Here is an 18951-nt window from a genome sequence, read left to right on the forward strand (position 1 = left end):
TTTGCAATTTTCATGCTGCGGCCTACAGGGAAAATAAAGATCATGTTCTAATGAAAACATATATTTATTAGACAAATTTTATCCCAACGCAGAACTTAATGGTATGTACATATGCCACCTGGTAACAATTCAAATTTGAATCCTCTCTCAAGTATTATTAAAAAAAAAAGGCATAACTTCCCAAATCCAACCCTAATCAATCATGATTTACAATGAACTCTTAACACTTAATCTAAGAATAACAATCTGCGCCAAGTTCTTTTGAATTCCATATACAAACTTCTAATTCAAGCTGCCCAGAAGAATTAAGAAAATGAAATGGAATCAAAAGAAAATCCATAGGAGGGAAACTTTCCACCCTTCCAGGAAAGTAATCTGTCAATGACTTTAATCTTAAAGAGCTGACTCCTCTACCGGCTATAAGATCGTAAAAGAATTTTTCCTTCGATGAGCTTGGTCCTATACATGTAATAGTGGCTGTATTCCCAATGCTCTCAACACCCCTGCTAAGGAGAAAAAGAACACCATCCTCTTCTGCTTGAAGAACAAGGCATTGTTCATCCACACTCAATGAGACTGACAAAGGGCAGTTGTACCTGAAACGCCTTCCAGAGTCCCAATGTTTACTGCTGAAATGTAGTGATAATTGCTCAGACGACCCAATGAAGTTACAGTTTTGAAGTGGGCATGCACAAGGTGAAAAGATGCATGCTTCTTCGTGATTCTCATTATAGTCCAGTATTCTGTTGCATCCGTACTCTTTGTTTCGGCATAGTACTCTAATCGGTTCCACAACCACCTCAATTTCCCCTGCTACGATGCTACTGCTCTTAAGAATATTTGGAACATCTGTCTGCAGGCAGACATCAACAAAACTAATTGTAATAGAAGGGTATATATATTATCAAAATTTATATTAGTCAACCAATTTGTGTCAGATAGTGTGTCCTAACTAAAATAGTTTATGTTTTCATTTTAATTCTGATTAAGATAGGATTAGTCTACGCTCCATTTAAACAATTCTTGTAACAGCTAAAAAGTTTTAGAATAAAATTTCTTTCCCAAGTTTGTATTATTTCCAGGGATTAGGGTGCATTAAAATTCTTGTTCTTAGTCGCTCCTGAGACTATATGGTATTATCATTAAATAATACCATGCTGAAATTTTACCCACAATAAGATATTGAAATCCAAAGAACCAGCACAGCTAGATAAACAAAAGTTTTTTAAACTTGACATAGGGGATTTAAAAAGAAATGCCTAGTCAGCTTGCTGAAGTTGGGGAATAACAAGGTTCAACAAATGTATGAATATAATAAATACTGGTGTGGCATTAAAATGACTACCTGGTCTTCATCCTGTTCAAATACAGAACTATGTGCAACTCCAGTGCTTGTTTTCCCTGTTGGAGGACCAGAAAGTTGGCTCCTGCTCTCTGATGACTCCAAACAGATGCATCTATCCTTGGATATCACCTGCATGAGTAGCAAGCTTAGACAAATCCATTTCTGACTTTGCAGCGTCAGATGTTGCATGTTGTAAATGTTAATTACCTCCCCAAGACCATAGCCACCAAGTTCTCTTTCTCGTTTTTCTCTTTCAGTAATCTCTTCCTCGCCCCATGAAGATAAACATGGCGCTGGAGCGGGGACTAAAGCATCAGATCCCTCAACGGAGATTCTCTCATAATAAAAGAGCTGAGAAGCAGTAAAATTTCAGAGACTGGTCCCAATTTATATAGATGAATGTCCAAACATAATCATAAATCAATTTTCACCTGAAGGAACAAAAGACAACCACCAACTGCACGTTGCTTCCCTTGGCGAAAGCGAGATACCTCCCGAACTAGACGGTCAAGTAAGAACTTTCCCCAGTTATACTGATGGATAACATCCATATCCGTTAAGAAGTGAAGAAATGAAGGGCTAACATCCAGCCTTGCTGTTGGGCATAAGAGAGTGCCCAATGCATATAGGACAAATGATCTTTTAAATTCTTCACCTGCTTCTGTAGCTTTCAACCGCTCTTCTAATAGGCGTACTGAAATACCACGATTTGTAGCATTATAGCTTTGGCGTAGATCAGCAATTAAATCATCAGACCCTGAGTTAACCACATCCTTCCCACTTGCCGTTAATCCTATCACAAACTCCACATCTTTTGGAGATAAAGGAATTCGCTCACCACAAATATCCAAGCTGCGTCCTGTAGTATTAAACCTCTGCAGTAGCCAAAGACACAGACTGCGGCGCAGAGTCCGGCATCTGAGGCCAAGAAGGCTGCCAAATCCCATGCTCTTCACTGCCTCCTTTTGTTCTGAGGTAAGGCTCTGTAGCACATTAAATAAGCGGCCAGGAGAGCATCTTGTGACTAGCTTAGTCTGCATAAGTTAACTGTCAGATTCATCTGACATAGTGTATGTATATTATATAGACAAAAATAGCCAAAATAAGCACACACCTGTTTCCTTGGCTTGGGGATACGGGCAGGAGCTGTGCTCAAGTAATCATCCCACACCTCACGAGCACGCCTAGTATACTTTGCTTTCTCCTCCAGGCTCATTGACTTCCAAGCATCTGATGCTGCCTTTGTGGCCTGAAATGGCAAAAGCCATTGCGTCTATTTTTGCCTCCAAAAATATATTAAGGTATTTTCTATCAATTTTGGAAAGGTAACCAGGAGGCTCACAGCTTTAAGGCCAGATGACTCAGGATGTGAAGCACTATACTCCTTGATAAACTCTCGGCTATAATATTTGATGTGGGCATAAGTATCTATGCAGCTAAGGACAACCCAAAGATGAATCTGCCCTAACTAGGAAATACTTTGGTGGAGAAAGTCCACTCACCTAAAATGCACCCATGAGCATGCAGGACGAGGAATACCCAAATTGTTTTTCTTCTTTTTCCTTTTTCTTTGTAACTGATTATGCTCTTCAGCCTTTCTCTTTTCCATTGCAAAATCTCCATCACTTGGTACCTGGAGTTTGGAGTTGAACGAATCACTGTATTTTAGAAATGGCAGAGATCCTGATAGAGATTTTCCATCATCAAAAGCAAAAAACATTTCCCCTTCTAAGGACAGACTGAGTAGTAGCACAACTAGCAGAAAGGCACTAGTGTTACACTATGGACAAGTATTATCATAGATTTGTTGCCCTTAAAAGTAAAAGGTGCCATATGTATGCAGGCAAACAAATAGAATAAATTATATATGTCCACATCATGTTACATACAAGGAATCAATTTCCATCAAAGCAGAATTAAACACAACAAATATAACAATAGAACTAAGTTAAAATTTTCAATCTTCTCTTTTTATCACATTTTCCAGTGCACTGAGAACTGTGACTATCACTGCAATATCCTTATCTTACTATCTCTTTTATCCTGTCCCTTTCTTAATTTCTCCCTCCCAATACCCCATCCAACCTATATCTTGTGAGATAGTTTTGACCAGAAAGCCAAAACAAAATACAAGAATTAGCATTATTCTAGTTATCATAGTCACCCAATCCAAACCAACTCAGCACAAGATTTTAATTTCCTCTATTTCAAAAACAAGACATTTGCTGCAAAATGAATTGCTCAGGCTATACATAAAGTTTTGATTTCTTATTTGCTAATACTTCCATAAAAATTAGCAATAGAACTTGTGGACATGTTTTTGCTAATTGGTATCACCATGAAGGAGAAGAGAAATAAAAGAGTCAGTCATTAAAGTTCACTATCTGCCAGCTGATATAAAATTAGCAATCGAACTTGCAAAGACATGATTTTGCTAATTGGGGTTACAATGAAAGAGGAGATATTCATGGGTAGCAATCATAAAAGTTCAATATCTGCCAGCTGATAAGGGTTTTGTTTAAGTCCTATCTAAAAGCAATAATTGAATATTAGATATTTAGATGAAAAGCGAGACTTAGAAAGAGCCCACAAGAATCATATCTCAATGATGAAAAGTTAAGTTGGAGGGGATGGGATGAACTTGAGGCATGAATGTCTGGTAAAGTAAGAAAGAGAGTAGTTGAAGATATAAACCTCCAAGAAAAAGACAATTAAGGAATTGTGAGATTGGTTGAGGCAATCCTTTTTAGCTTCATTCAGGTAGGACAAAGGCTCTACCCACCATACAAAAGTTAAAAGCACGCATGCATATGCATGCATACATTTTATGTATGTTGTAGGCAGTGTTATCTATGTCATCTTCAATGCACCATGAAGTAACCATGGTGCTCTTAAGTTATGCTGCATTGGATCCATCTACAAGCCTATGTTCTATTCCAGCAGGTATATACCTATTCTTTCAAATTGAAAGTAGCACATGCATACTGGAAAGAAAGTCAGCAACTTGACACACAAGCATCAGAAATGTAAGATGTTTCAAAAAAGTAAACCCAAAATTGGTAAGGACGTCAATTGCCACTAATCAGATGTACCAACACAAATATAAGAAGCTGTAAGGACAACAATATAAATTCAATGAGGAAGCATTCAACAATAGAGATAAGATATTCAGGTGGATCATTAAGTTTAGCACAGTGCTTTATTCTGTTTCAATAGCAACATTACTACTCCAGAACAACCTCTTTTATTGCTTCAAGCAATGCCCACAATGCCTCATGCCATTCGAGGTTATGATTCATGTCTAATTTACAGTTCTAGGATCCAAGTTTTCTTTCTTAAGATTTGCAAGTGCTTTGGCCAGAGGCACATGATGTGTGCCCTACTGGGTACAACCACATTCTAACCACAGCCTGCAATGCTATTTCCTTCATAATAGTAATGTTATAGTACTCACAACTATCAAGCAGTTCAATACCATATAACCATATATTATTCGAAGTAGCAGGTTCCTGGGTTGTACATCAGACGTTCAAATTAATAGCACATATCAAATCAAACTCGCACAAAAAAGAGCAAACCACTCAAACGGGTGGTATCTCATGATCTTAATTACTATTCTTCTTTCCTTTTCCTTTACATAAATGTTAAAATTCAACGTTTCAATGTCCTACAAAGCTTAATAATGTGATTTAATAATCATGATTCCAAATAAATGTTAATCAAACAAGATAAAAAAATTACAGATAAATAAAACAAAAAATAGGGTTAGAGAAACAAAACCATTTTCTCCAAGAGAGAAGAAAGTATTGCAGTTAAAAACAGGAATAGGGAACCCCAGAGCTGACGGATTAGAATAAAGGTTTAGGTTTCTGAAAAAGGGAACTAGGATTTGGCACGTTTAAAAAACACTCGAATAAAATTGCAATTGACAGAAGGATCAACAAAAGGGAATTTCAATTATACAGCTTCCATCTTTCTGCTCTGCAATTCCAGTCTGCGCTTATGAGTTGCAGAGTCGCAGAGCTCTGAACTATGAGGTCATGTTGCGCTGCGCTGCGCTGCGTTGTACTTGCTTCCCGATTGTTTTCTTTCTTTTTTTTTTTTTTTTTTATGTAATACCAAAAAGTTCCAGCAAGATGTATGATATAAGATCCGATTTACCCTTGAATTTGAGAAAAATATGCAATTCACTCAAAAATTAACTTTTTGTAATTTTTTTTTTTTTTTTTTTTTGAGAATAAACTGTTTGTAAATTTACCAGTGAACTTACATTAAAAGAATAAAAATCTCAATTTTTTGGTCAATAAAAATAAATACTGTAGTTGATTAAAAATCAAAGATAATTAAATATTTAATTTAAATCAAATATAATTAAATAATAATTAAATAAAATAATAATAAATAGTTTTTCAACCCAGTGTTATCCAATATGATAAAGGATTGCCGCTCCAAATTTTATTGGACTTCAGCCAAATTGGAATGCCAGGATCCACCATCGCCATTATTAACACAGAAAGCTAAATTCCTATGCTTAAAAATTGACATGTTTGGTGAGAAGATTAAAGAGGTTACTTTCATGGGCTTCTGCCCTACAGATAGGATGTTTATCCAGGCAATTATCAGTTTCTCTGGGTCAAATTGGAAACATAGAATTGAGGTTTATGCAGGATGCGGTTGGTCCAAAGATGAGGTTTATCAGAGAAGAAAATAGTTGGTGCTATGGATTTTCTGGTTAATGTGATCGATTTGAAGCCCTTCAGCAATAGTTGCAAATTCGGAGCTTCTTTTTTCAGTTTGAAGAAGAGAATCATTCCTTGGGGTTCAGTAAATAAAATTTTGATGTTGAAAGGTATTTTGGAGAAGAATATCAGCCTCTATTCTATGTTGATGTTGAGTGAGAAATGCTTCTTAAAAATGCATGTGGACAAATACCGGAACACAGTCCTTATTTTGTGTAATCAAAATATATAAACACCAAAAACAAGAACAACTCTAACCAAAATGTCAAGAAGATTTTCATTAACAACTGCTGTAAACTGCTCTTCTACTACTCCAGGAAAGTCCATACCAGAAATTTCCTCTGCCTCTGCTATACCCCAGATCACGTGCCCACGTCTGAGCCCTCGGATATGGGCGCTATGCAGAAATGGATGGTCTTTTTATTATCATCTTCGGAACCACCAGGACAAAGAAACAACCCTGCTAAAGGAAAGTCGAGACTATCATAATTGTTCTGAATGTTCTTTGTAAAAGAACGAAATATGTGAGTTGTTTCTTCAGTTCTGCTACAAGATCATACGAATGAACTTCTTTCGCTGAAGGAGCTCCAATGCGGCTAACTGAGATAAAGTTTCCAATCTTTTCTGATCTATTGCTCAAAATAAACAGAACACCTCCTCTCTCTCGGAGAAAAACAAATTTGTCATCAATACTAAAGGAAATAGTGAAGGCGTAATCAAATATGAAGTTTGACACGCAATCTAAATGATCTTTAGTACAATGTTCGTATAAATCGCTAGCGTTGTCTTTGCTTTTGCATCCTTGAATAGGACATGAACATGGGAATTGTGCACATATCTTCTCATGCTCGAAAAAACTCTTACCATAGCTGAAAGTTCTGAAGCACCTATATTTCACATTTCGGCAACGAACTTGAACTGATTCAAGAACCATCTCAATTGCCCGGCAGCGGATGGAGCCAATAGGCATTGCACAAGATGGACACTTTTTTGCAATGTTCTGGCAGCAAGAAGAGCAAGCTGTATGTCCATTCTCACACTACATTTCCCAGCAATCAAACAAATGATTAGTTATATGCATCTAACAATTGAAGGAATCAAGTAAAAATAGCATTGAAGGTCTACACGGAACAAAGATTATATAAATTAGAAGTTAGAACTACTGGTAGTAACTGAGAGTTGATGAAAGCAAAACCTGAAAGATTGGAATGTCAAAGGGTTTAAAGCAAATGGGACAATCAAGCAATTCCATGTCAAAAGATTTCACAATCACTGAGGAGGATCTTTTTTTACTAGAATTGAGCGAGCTATTGTTGTTTGTAGCTCCGTCAGAAAAAGCGCATTGCCTCTTTCTGCTTACACTATTTAGAGCAACGTCGTCAGCTGGCGATTCCATTCCCTCTGTCTTTGTTTAAGAGTCTCCCTGTCAAACCCTTTCAGTATTTGTTTTGAGTAATGCTGAATAGATAGAATTGGTTCAGTCAGAAATTTAATATTCCTCACTGTCACTCATTTATAACTGCAATGATTTTCGGATAAAGGTAGGTAGTAATTATCCATTTTGCCCTTAATTTTTAAGGTTTAGTGAAGTGAGAGAATGAAAATTTGAAATTCAAAAATTACACCTTGCTCATAAACAGACATTACAAGTTCCTTCTGTTAAGTCACATTTTAAATTTAAATTAAATAAAAAGAGAGATCTAGAGCAGATCGGGAATTCACTGCGGGGACGAGGCGTAGTTGTTGAATATGATTGGAATGAAGGGGATGAGTTAGATGAAGAGATAGCCGCCTCGCCGAGCCTGTTTACTTATTTTTGTTTATATTTTAACGGCTACTAAGACGTCAACATGAATATATACAACCTTTTGCATTTAAAAGCTGCTTGTGTTTTTATTGTTACATCATGGTGAAATTTTCAGTTAAAAAATTTTCTAATTATGTAGTTTTGCAATTAAGATATAGCAGGCAAAAATTATAACTGCTATGCTTTAAAAAGACCGAAAATCAACCATATATTATTAGCTAGAAAACTGAAGCTGCACAAAAACCATTACCAAATCAAAGCCTTTGCACAAAGATTGGAACTATCTACATATAGAAACTTCGGCGGCCTCCGCTATGCATACCTGTCAACAACATCAAACAGCATTGGTAATTCTTTGGGTATTGGCACCTGTGCTTCTTTGAATGAACAGAACATTTCTTTGAGCATTTGTGTCGGTATTTCTTTGAATGTTTGCAGGACATGTACCATAACGCCATATGCAGAGATCCAAGCTGATCTGTCCATAGGATCCAAAGAAACTAGCTGGAACTACAAGGAAATCCTGTGAATGAGGGTCATCATCATTAACCTTTCGAATATTCTTTGTAAATGACTGAAATTTGAGATTGCTTCCTTCCATTTTAGCTGCAAGCTCATAAAAGTATCCCCCCTTTGGTGAGGAGGGGCCTATGCAACTAACTGTAATAATATTACCAACAACCTCAGCAGTATTGTTCAGAATAAATAGAACACCTTCTTTCTCTTCTCGGAGAATTCGGGATTTGTCATTAAGAGTGAAGAATACAGGAAAGGTGTTGCCATATCGGAAGAGTACTGCAGCACCCTTGTGTTTATTGCTAAAATGCTGGTATATCTGCCTAGATGAACCAACAAAACTGCAACCTGATGAAGGGCAAAAGCATGGTGCATGACTGCAGATCTTCTCATGGTCAACTTTCTTGCTGTAGTTAACTATTTCTTTGCACCCGTACTTCAGATTTTGGCATGATAGTCTGACAGATTCAAGAACCTTCTCAATGGCTCGGCAGCGATTATAGCCAATAGGCAACGAGCAGGTAGGACACTTCTGCAAAAGTTTTTTGCAGCAGGAAGAGCAAGCTGTATGCCCATTCTCACACTGAATGGACCAGAAAATTCCCAAATATGTCATCGCATATATAATATGAAATGAACCATATAATTCAATGTGCCAAATGTTGTAAATTTACATATAGCACCAAATTTCATGTTTTATAGTGGTAAAGAGCCACCAAGTTCTCACATCAAAAATATAAATCACAAATCTCTATCAGATTATGAAGTTGAATGTCTTTTAGAGAAAGACCTTTGCAATTTGAAATGTTTAAAAAGAGCAAGAATTTTTAAATATTTAATAGTATTAAGAAGCATGGAGGTTTAAACATGTTCTAGATCATGATCAGTAAGTTGGAAACCTCAACATTCCTCCATTCACAGCTTTGAAACTTTTGGATATAATTAGAACCAGAGTACATTTTCTGGACCACGGAGAATGAATACTTTACAACTACAAATAAGAGAAGCAAGATAAACATGCAACAACAAGAGAACACACCTTAAAATCCAAAACCTCATAGTCTTGCTTGATCATTTACGGAATAAGCTTGGGCTTAACTTTGAATATCAAAGCCATTTTCTGTTTTTTTTTTTTTTTTTTTTTTCCTGGTAAAATTTTAACATCCCTTCTTTTAGATAAGCGAGCAACTGATCACAAGAGTGTACACAAAGGTATGCAATAAAACACATTCTGTCTTCCAAATAATTCTTAATAATCAAACTCAGTTGGCAAAACCTCTAATCCTACTTTTCCTAATAATAAATCAAACTTGATGGATTTTAGAAATGACCAACTGCATAGCATAAAAGCAGCAGCCAAAAAAAGAGGCTGAGGCAATGCAACTTCAAAATATGAAGTTTTAGTAGAGATTGTGCCACAAATATTCTATCCCCAGAGAGAAAATTAAGATCATATTGCACCACCGTTAAAACAATGGAATCACATATTACCAGTATGACTAACAGCCTAAAAGGGATAGACAAATTATTTACAAAGATATTGCCAACAAATAGCTATCAGTTACTAATGCATAAGATTTATCTGATGAATGAACTGGCAAATATGCCCCTACTGATATCCACAGTCTCACTCTAGTCTCTAAAAAAAAAGTTCACAATGCAATAAACAATATAGATAATATATATGTAAGTTAAAAAAGCAATTTAGAGTTCACACCCTACTAATCTGCCATATTGGTTAATAGGTTTATAGCCAAAAGGGTAAAATCTCCACATAATGTACTTATTCCAAGAACCATTAAAAGGAGTAGAAGGAAGAGGATGCTTTTGGTAGATTTGCTTTTAACTTTTGTGAATAATTTAGAAACTACATCCTGACTTGTAACTGTGAGTAAATTCCTTAGATTATTGTCTCACGTGATATTTTCAATTTGAAGGCCACTGATATTCTTTGAGCAATCAACAAACTCAAGTATTGCGTCAATTGTTGCTGCTGCTTTGGAATGCTAGTTTCTCTAGAGTATATAATCGAAGAGTTGTAGTGCTGTTTCTTTCTGCTGCTATGTTCTGAATAATAAAATTTGTATTAATATTTGGTTAGCTACTCATAAGATGTTTGATTTTGTTGTCGTTTTCAATTATAATTGTCTAGCAGATATATCAAGAACCTTTCAACAACACCAATCACCCCTTCTCATAACATGCTTAAACCTAACAACTTTCTCCGAAGATTAATTTATTATTATTTTTCAACACAAATTTCCTGAAACTATTAATTGCCCTTTAACCTCCAGCGAAGAGACTGTACAATCATGATACTTTCATTCATTTGCGTAGCACAATATAAGGAGCAAAAGGAAACAATAAAAAGGATGCTAACTACTAAGTAATTAGAAATGTTTTTTACCCTTCAAAATTATTAAAAGGCAATGCAATTAGAAATAAGAATAAGAACACCCTCACACCCTGATTTCAAAATACAATATAGCAGAGCTTTTTTTTTTTTCTCCATTGAAGACCAAATAAATAAAAAATGAAATTTATAATAACTAATAACCGGAAAAACAAAATTTCATTTTCAAGAAACTAAAGCTATAGTCATAACAAAAAACCAAAACCCAGATACAATTTCAAAAAACCAATCTGAAATTTTATGTTTTCCGCAAATAACAAATACGCAAACATTATAAAAAAAAACATGCAACTTAAAAATAATAACATTAAATGCAATACGGCTAAAAGAAAGAGAATAGCAAGCAAGAACAGATGACAATACCTGAAAGACAGGAATGGTCAAGGACTCATAGCAGACGGGGCAATCAAGCACTTCTGGATCTGTTAGGGTAACGCAAATTCCACCATTTCTAGTAGGTCCGATAGGGGCACGAACGTTCGACATTGCAATTTGATTAGTTACAACCTCGGTTGTTTCTTCTTCTTGTTCTTCATCATCGTCGTCGTCGTCATCACCCTCATCGCCTTCTTCTCCTTCCTCTTCCTCCTCCTCTTCCTCGTCGTCGTCGTCTTCTTCTTCACTTTCGTTCAGTGGTTCGTCGTCTTCTTCGTCTTGGGGTTGATGCCAGGAAGTTTGTTGAGAAGACTCATGGATCCTCTGTCGTTTTGGCAAGCTTGGGCCTTCATCTACGCCGACTGAGAATCTCGCCATCTCTCCCTCTCTCCCGTTCTACCAGTAAAATTTGATTTTGGACCGAAGTCCCATTCTCCTTATCGCTTACGGTGGTGACTGACCATCTTGCGATGCGTGTGCAAAAACGCAGTGTTTTGCTTTTTACAATTTTAGGTCTATTAACTTTTAATATTTTCTTTTTTATTCTTTTAAAAAAATAATTTTCAAAAATTAATAGTATGTTTTAATATTAAAAAATTATTTATAATTTTAGGTCTATTGAACTTCTAATACTTTTTAGCCAAAAAAAAAAAATTGCAAACTTGTTTATTTTTTTAACCTCCTAAATTTGCTTCAGCAGCGATATTAAAAACTCTCCTAAAAAAATATTGACTCTACGACTCAATCCTAAGACCACCAAGTGAAATTTAATGTATTTTAACTATTAAATCAAGCTATTTTGGATATCTTTATATACAACAACACGATAACAATTAAGTTTTTGTATCAAACTAGATGTAATAAGTTATATAAATTCATTTTTCAATATATGCTCTCATCAAATAAATATCAATACAAAGTAAAATTTAAGTCGAACAAACTTTAAAAAACTTTTTGTAGAAAAAAAAAATTTGAACAGAGAATTTTAAAATCGCAATAGCAACAACAACTAAGTAATAAATATATTTAATTATGGATTATTGAAATTTTTTAGTACATGATAATGAGAGTTGAGTTGTATAATTAAGAGCATACCTATATCTATTTAATTTCACCCATCCTAAGTTTGAAGGAATCCAAGAAACCACAACACTTTGCCAACATTTAGGAGTATTTTTTTTTCATTTTTATCATATTTTCATTATCAAAATTCAGTAAAATCCAACACCAATGATTTTTTTTATCGTAAAATTAATATTTATTGTGTTTATATTATAAGGACAAATTATTATGAAGTCTTTTAGATTTGACTAAAATTATTATTTTGTTTTTGGAAAAAGTTTTTGACTTTTGGTTTATTAAATTACTTAAAGCGCGTTTGGTTTAATTGATTCATATAGGTAATAACTGACTCAAACTGAAATTCTAACTTATATGTATTTGGTAAGCTTTTTAATAAACAATAAAAGTTGATAGAAGTTTCGAACAAGTAATTTTACGAGCTTAAGTCTTTAGAAGTTTTTTTTATTAGATCCTAGTTGATGTGAATATTATTTTATTTCAATTCTATTTACTTTATAAAAATAACTACTAATAAAATTTTCAAATTATATTTTTCATGATAATTTCATTTATAGTTATTTAAAAATAATAATTTTTAGTAAATATTATTTAAAAAATAATTACTTTTTTAGTTATATGATATATTAAAATAAAAAATAGTCGACTTTAAAAATAAAAAATATACATTATACATCATAATTTATCAAAATATATATATATATATATATATATATATATATATATATATATATATATATTCTTTGTGGTCATTTTCACTTTTCAAGAGCAATCGTTACCAAAATGTTGTCAGACATTAATATCCATCAACTAGGCCTACCAGCCACTAACTACCCGCTAAGTATCCGCTATTAACAACTGTTCTGAATTATTCGTTGATAGAACAATTAAATCAAACGGACCTTTAGTCTTTTCATCCAAAATTTCATTTTTTGATGTTAAGTAACCTATAATATATGCAATCTTTTTTCCTTTTTTTTCTTTTTTTGAGTTCATATGCAATCCCTTGTATTTACTCTTAAAATATTATTTAGTTCCTTACTTAACGATAAAAATGATAGAAGCACTGATTAATTTAACAGGATCAAACTCAGAGACTTTGTAGTAATTTTTCAAATGGCAAGGATGGAATAGTAATTTTAATCAAATCTCAGATAAATTGAAATTCAGGGACCATAAGATGTATAAAGATAAATTGAGGTACATTTGTGAAGTTAAGTGACTACCTGTAACCGGGACATGTGTAAGAGCCAATTCGGTCAGTCGCCAAATTCTCAGAAAAGAAAAGAGATAACAAGGAAACCATTTTTAAGGATACTCTAATTTCGAATCAAACCAAATCAATTACAGAGATTGTAAATGGAGAGAGGTTTGGCATTTGTAGCAGCAGGAAAATCAACAAGCCCTCTATGCTTCTCCAATCACAGTTTTATCCACAAGCAGTTTCTGTTACCTAGCAGCACTACCACAGATGGTAAAGCTGCCATTATCAGTAAAAGAAGGGAATCCATATCTGTTAAAGCCTTGAATACATCTATAAGACGAGCGACCTTATCGAGTAACTGGGACGTTACAAATTTATCTTCTTTTGCTTCCTCAGCTCCAACGCTGCCAAGATTTGAGGAGCTGGATACCACCAATATGCTCCTTCGTCAACGAATTATCTTCTTGGGTTCTCAGGTCTTGCTCTTTTTTCACTTTTCCCAAATTAATTTGTGTATTTTTGGTTTGAATTGAGTTGACGTGAATTTTGTTGAGTTAAATTGATCGATTTTCTTGGTCTTTCGTTTCCTGTGGAGATTATTTCTTTGAAGTTTTTATTGCTTGTTAAACGTTGACTGGTGGTTCTTTGAGTGGGGTTTTACTCTTATCTTTATTGAAAAATAATATGATTTAGTTCATTAGTTGGGTTTCTTGGCTTTGATTGTTGGATTTTTTAGCTGGGTTTTTGCTCTTTTATGTTATTTTCAGAATCTTTTTTTTTTTTTAGTCATGTGAATAATTGGAATGGGTGCTTGGGTTGTTTTGCGTTTGGCATCTAAGGTGAGGTTTTGCTCTTTTTTGGTACCTTTGCAGTGCAACATATTTGTTTTGTAAGAGATATATTAGTGAGGTTTCAAATGCTGTTTTAGTTCCATGATACGGTTTTTCATTTTGAGAATGCACATGTGCAATACGATTCTGGAGCAAAACTGTTGAATCTATAAGAAATCTGGTTAGTTCATAACAGTTTATTTGCATCTATAAGAAAACTGTTGTACACATGTATACATGTATATATGTTTGAGATACTGGAAAGTGATTCCAGGGTACTCTCATTGTGTAACAGGTGGCTTTTGAGTGTTAGTTAAGCGGTAGGGCTGCATGTTATTGGTTATCAACGACTTCTTGTTCTTTATAAGAAATGGAATTCAATATATATATATATATATGCAAATGTTCGCTTAAAAGTTATTGGTGATGTTCAAATTTTCCTTTGTATATACATGCTTTTAAGACTGAAGAAAGGTTGTTTGAATTGCGTATTCTCATTGATTTGGGCAGGTTGATGATATGACAGCCGATTTTATCATAAGCCAGCTCTTATTTCTGGATGCTGAAGACCCAACAAAAGACATCAAATTGTTTATTAATTCACCTGGTGGTTCTGTCACTGCTGGTACTTCAATGTGTTTACTTAGCATACCTGGTTTTATGGTCCTCTCATTCTTTGTTTTGCATCTTCTTTTTAATTTTCTCTTTATCTTTCTAAATGTTCTCAGAGCTATGACACTTCTAACTGAGTTGATTGTGAAGGATAAAGTACTCAAAACAATCTAATAACATAAATAAAAATAAAGACCAACACCTTGTATATATTTTATGGTAGATAAGAAGTCTCAAAATATTATAGTGAAAGCACCTAGAATCTACAGCGGGATGTTAGTTGTCAATCATAAGAGCCTTTTGATTGATTATAGAATCAATTAGCTTAGTCTTATGCTTTATAAAAGGATAGTTTTTCTCTTACAGTATCCTAGCCATTGCATCAGTATATTGGAAATATGAGGGTAGTTAAAAGATTTGATGTTAGGCCTTCATGGATTTCAAGCTGGAAGAATCTCAGGAATGACTGCTAGTTTGCACCTTGGATTTAGTTTGACCTGGCTATTTAGCTGGATATTTCCTCATATGTTTTATGGTCTTCCTGCTATAAAAGGGTAAAATATTTAGAGTGAGCAGAACTTCTTCAGATCTACCATTGATATTAATATATAATTAGTAGAACTTCTTCAGATCTACCATTGATATTAATATATAATTAGTAACTATGGCCCCTCATTATCACATTTGATCTTTTGGTTGGTAACTTCATAATTTGGCCCTTGTTATCACATTTGTTCTTTTGGTTAATTAATAATTAATGTCAGATAAAATCTTCTCTTCTACCTGTTTTCTATCTGCCCTCTCCCTTTTGGCTTATTCTGTCTGTGTACATGTATTTCAATGCTCACACAAGGATTTTGAACTCCCATTTTGGCCCATTCCAAAGTTGCTTATCCATTGTATGTCCAGCGGATATTTGTTCACAATGCATAAGGAGCACTTCCCTGCCATAATAAATTGTATTTTGTGTGCGTGAGAGATAGATAGATTGCTTTACCTCTTCTTTCTTTGCCTAAACATTCCTGTCTGCACATTATGCAGCATGGATGGTGATAAAACTGTACAAAATATCAGGGTAGATCATCCTCAATCCCATTAATTCACAATAGCTGACTCGTTGCCAAATAAAAGGGACAATTAATTCTAGAAAGTTGTATTGGATCAAGGCCTGTTACTTTGTCTGCACCTTCTTGGCTTAGGAGAAGATTTAGCCCGTGTAGCCCATTAGGACTTAGTTGAAGCTACCTTCCTTCTCCTAATGAGCATTGACAACTTGACCTAGGCCACTGTTGGAATGTATGCATTGGTGAGAGTAAAATGATGCAGGGATTTAGTTGTTCATCTTGGGGATACAAGTTCTCTCCAGTCCTCGATGTGTTGGATATCAGTGACTTGAAATCTGAAACTCTACTCTCTAACATGATGATGTTCCATAAGGGCTAAATACAGTTATATGACAAGAAAGATTCATATTTTCTAATCTGAGGTTGTGATATAATCTCTATTGGAGTTACCATGATTACATTCTAACTTCCTTTACTTTATCTATTCTGCATGAAGGATTGGGAATATATGATGCAATGAAGTTGTGCAAGGCTGATGTTTCAACTATTTGCCTGGGTCTTGCCGCATCTATGGGAGCGTTTCTTCTTGCTGCTGGTACCAAAGGCAAGAGGTTCTGCATGCCAAATGGGAGAGTGATGATACATCAGCCACTTGGAACTGCTGGAGGTAAAGTAAGTATCTAGTTTATGCCTATGTTTGGGTACATTTGTCTTGAAATCCTTCTAACTGAGTGACATTAGCTGTAAACCTATCTCTTTTGTTCAAGTTCAACAAAATGTTTTTCCTGAGAAAAAAAAAAATCTGCCAGCTTTTATTTATATGAGAACCTTACAAACTATTCTCCGTACTTGGTATGGTCTATTTAAGTAAGCTGCAGCTACTTGGCGCGCGCGTGCGCACACACACGATGTAGGCATTTATTTTGCACAAGCTACTGCTTAGGTTTTCTGGCCGATTTGAAGGGTGAAAAAAGAACCTTCTACTGAGATTGTGGGTCATTGAGGACATCAATTTTTCAATAGCTAACAATGATGAATCCTTATCATTTTGTCTTTTTGGTTGAACAACCTTAGCATCTATACCTTTTAGTTAAGCAGTATTGACTTAAATCTAGTGTTTATCATGGTAAATTTGTTTTCTAAAAGAGATTGAATTTATGTTGCTCAATTTTACAAGCTTATATCAGTAGCGTTCAGAGATATTGACACAATGTGAGTTTATATGATGCTGTCTACTTGACATGCCTTTTTAATAAGTTGTTTTGGGTTTCAGGCAACAGAAATGAGTATACGAATAAGGGAAATGAATTACCACAAGATTAAGCTTAACAAGATAATGTCAAGAGCTACTGGGAAGCCAGTGGAGCAGGTTGGCCATGGATGATATTTCCTTGTATCTTTCTTCCTCAATTTATCTCTAAGTTTGTATTTAACTTCCTTTTTTTTTTTTTTTTTTTTTTTTTCCATTTTTCACAGATTGAGGTTGACACTGATCGTGATAATTTCATGGACGCTTGGCAAGCTAAAGAATATGGGTTAGTAGATGCAGTTATCGATGATGGAAAACCAGGACTGGTTGCACCTCTTGCAGATGCTTCACCTCCACCAAAGACCCGGGTGTGGGAGTTTTGGAAAGTTGAAGGGAGCAAGAAAGCTAGGAAGAATTTGCCATCGGAGCATAAAATTTTGGAGAATGGATATTTAAGGGTTCAAGGAGATGATGAGGATAGAGGAACAAATCCAGAAAAAGAAGAACCTGCTTCTGGATAAGTTTCAGCAGGTTTTCTGTATTTTACCTCTCAAAGCAGTTACCTAAAATCTTGAATTAGTTTAAGTTACTGACTATAAATTTTGAGAAATGGTAGGAACATGATTTTTATAAATTAAATACGTTTATAAGGATGCTCAAATTTCCGTCGGAGTACTTGTGTTTTGCTGATCTATGCATGTATAAATCCACATAATCGTAGCCCCATGATTTCAGCAGGCTTGTTCAGGTATAGTTGGAATCATCTAGTGAAATTATTGTTTTGATAGAGGATTTTCTGAAGAAAAATTTTTTATTATTAAAAGTTTTCATTAAGGAACTACTTGTTTCTAGATTTTCTGATATTTGGGGATGTTTAGAAAAACCAGTTTCACTTGTCGTCAAAGAGAAAACTAGTCTATTTTACAGGAAAATAGCTTTTCATGGTCTTAACGTTTTATAGATATCGATAAATTTATTATAATAAATTTTTCATCATGTACCACTGCCACTGCCATTGTGATTATTGCAATTTATTTTTTAATATAATTTTCCTTAAATTTAATAATAAAAATTTAAAATATTACATTCGAAATTTTCAATATTTTTAAATTAATTTTTAATATTATAATCATATAATAAAAATGAATTTTTTGGATTTTCTTGGAAATATTTTTAAGGACGAGCTATTTTGCGAAAACAAATGCAGTTTGAAAATTAAAAAACAAAAGAAATAAAATAAAAAATTCCATAATATGTCAGTAAAAAGATATGGAAACGCTTTTAAACAATTTTAAAAGACGGAAGAATTATTCATTTTGAAGGCTTTTAAAGTTTGATGCTATACTTATTGGTGAGGTGCAAAGGATAGAATTAGAAACCTGGACATGAAACGCACAGCAAATAAGAGAGGAATTTGATTTTATCTTGTTTGGGAAGAGGAAGAAGAATAAATAAGCAGGAACGAAAATATGTTTCATTTCAAAATCTTATTTCATTGTGCCAGTAAAGGAAAAGTAATTTTATTTTTCCTTCCATATCTAGGCAAAGAATTTCTTTTCAAAATCTTATTTTCTCCCACATTTTCCTTTTTTTTTTTCTCAATCTTCCTTTGTTTTCCCGGAAACTGTAAAGTCCTTTTACACTTCTAACATAATTATTTGCTGTTTTTCTATTTTAGTGATCTTATATAAAGTATTTATGCTTATCTTTATAATTA

At 34.3% G+C, this 18951-nt stretch overlaps 3 protein-coding genes across 3 annotated transcripts; 1 reads left to right on the top strand and 2 right to left on the bottom strand.

Moving 5' to 3' along the window:
* Positions 1-45: 45 nt before the first annotated feature.
* Positions 46-7539, bottom strand: LOC105648212 (uncharacterized). Its single transcript, XM_089720001.1, has 11 exons — positions 7280-7539; positions 6549-7123; positions 6343-6481; positions 4750-4854; positions 2848-3125; positions 2688-2745; positions 2460-2594; positions 1777-2379; positions 1553-1696; positions 1346-1474; positions 46-853 (listed from the first exon to the last, which is right to left on the bottom strand). The coding sequence occupies exons 1-11, from the start codon at positions 7478-7480 to the stop codon at positions 233-235; spliced, it is 2988 nt and encodes a 995-aa protein (XP_089576127.1). The 5' UTR covers positions 7481-7539; the 3' UTR covers positions 46-232.
* Positions 7540-8074: 535 nt separating this feature from the next.
* Positions 8075-11653, bottom strand: LOC105648228 (putative E3 ubiquitin-protein ligase SINA-like 6). The gene is made up of 2 exons (XM_020684947.3): positions 11184-11653; positions 8075-8990 (listed from the first exon to the last, which is right to left on the bottom strand). Exons 1-2 carry the CDS (start codon positions 11571-11573, stop codon positions 8226-8228), a joined length of 1155 nt encoding a protein of 384 aa, XP_020540606.1. The 5' UTR covers positions 11574-11653; the 3' UTR covers positions 8075-8225.
* Positions 11654-13494: 1841 nt separating this feature from the next.
* Positions 13495-17895, top strand: CLPP3 (CLP protease proteolytic subunit 3). The gene is made up of 5 exons (XM_012234532.4): positions 13495-13955; positions 14820-14934; positions 16482-16657; positions 17259-17354; positions 17462-17895. Exons 1-5 carry the CDS (start codon positions 13635-13637, stop codon positions 17753-17755), a joined length of 1002 nt encoding a protein of 333 aa, XP_012089922.1. The 5' UTR covers positions 13495-13634; the 3' UTR covers positions 17756-17895.
* Positions 17896-18951: the final 1056 nt, after the last annotated feature.

The sequence above is a fragment of the Jatropha curcas genome, chromosome 4 (assembly GCF_041381405.1).
Source record: "Jatropha curcas cultivar XTBG-Jc1 chromosome 4, XTBG_Jcur_1.0, whole genome shotgun sequence".
Classification (NCBI taxonomy): Eukaryota; Viridiplantae; Streptophyta; class Magnoliopsida; order Malpighiales; family Euphorbiaceae; genus Jatropha; species Jatropha curcas.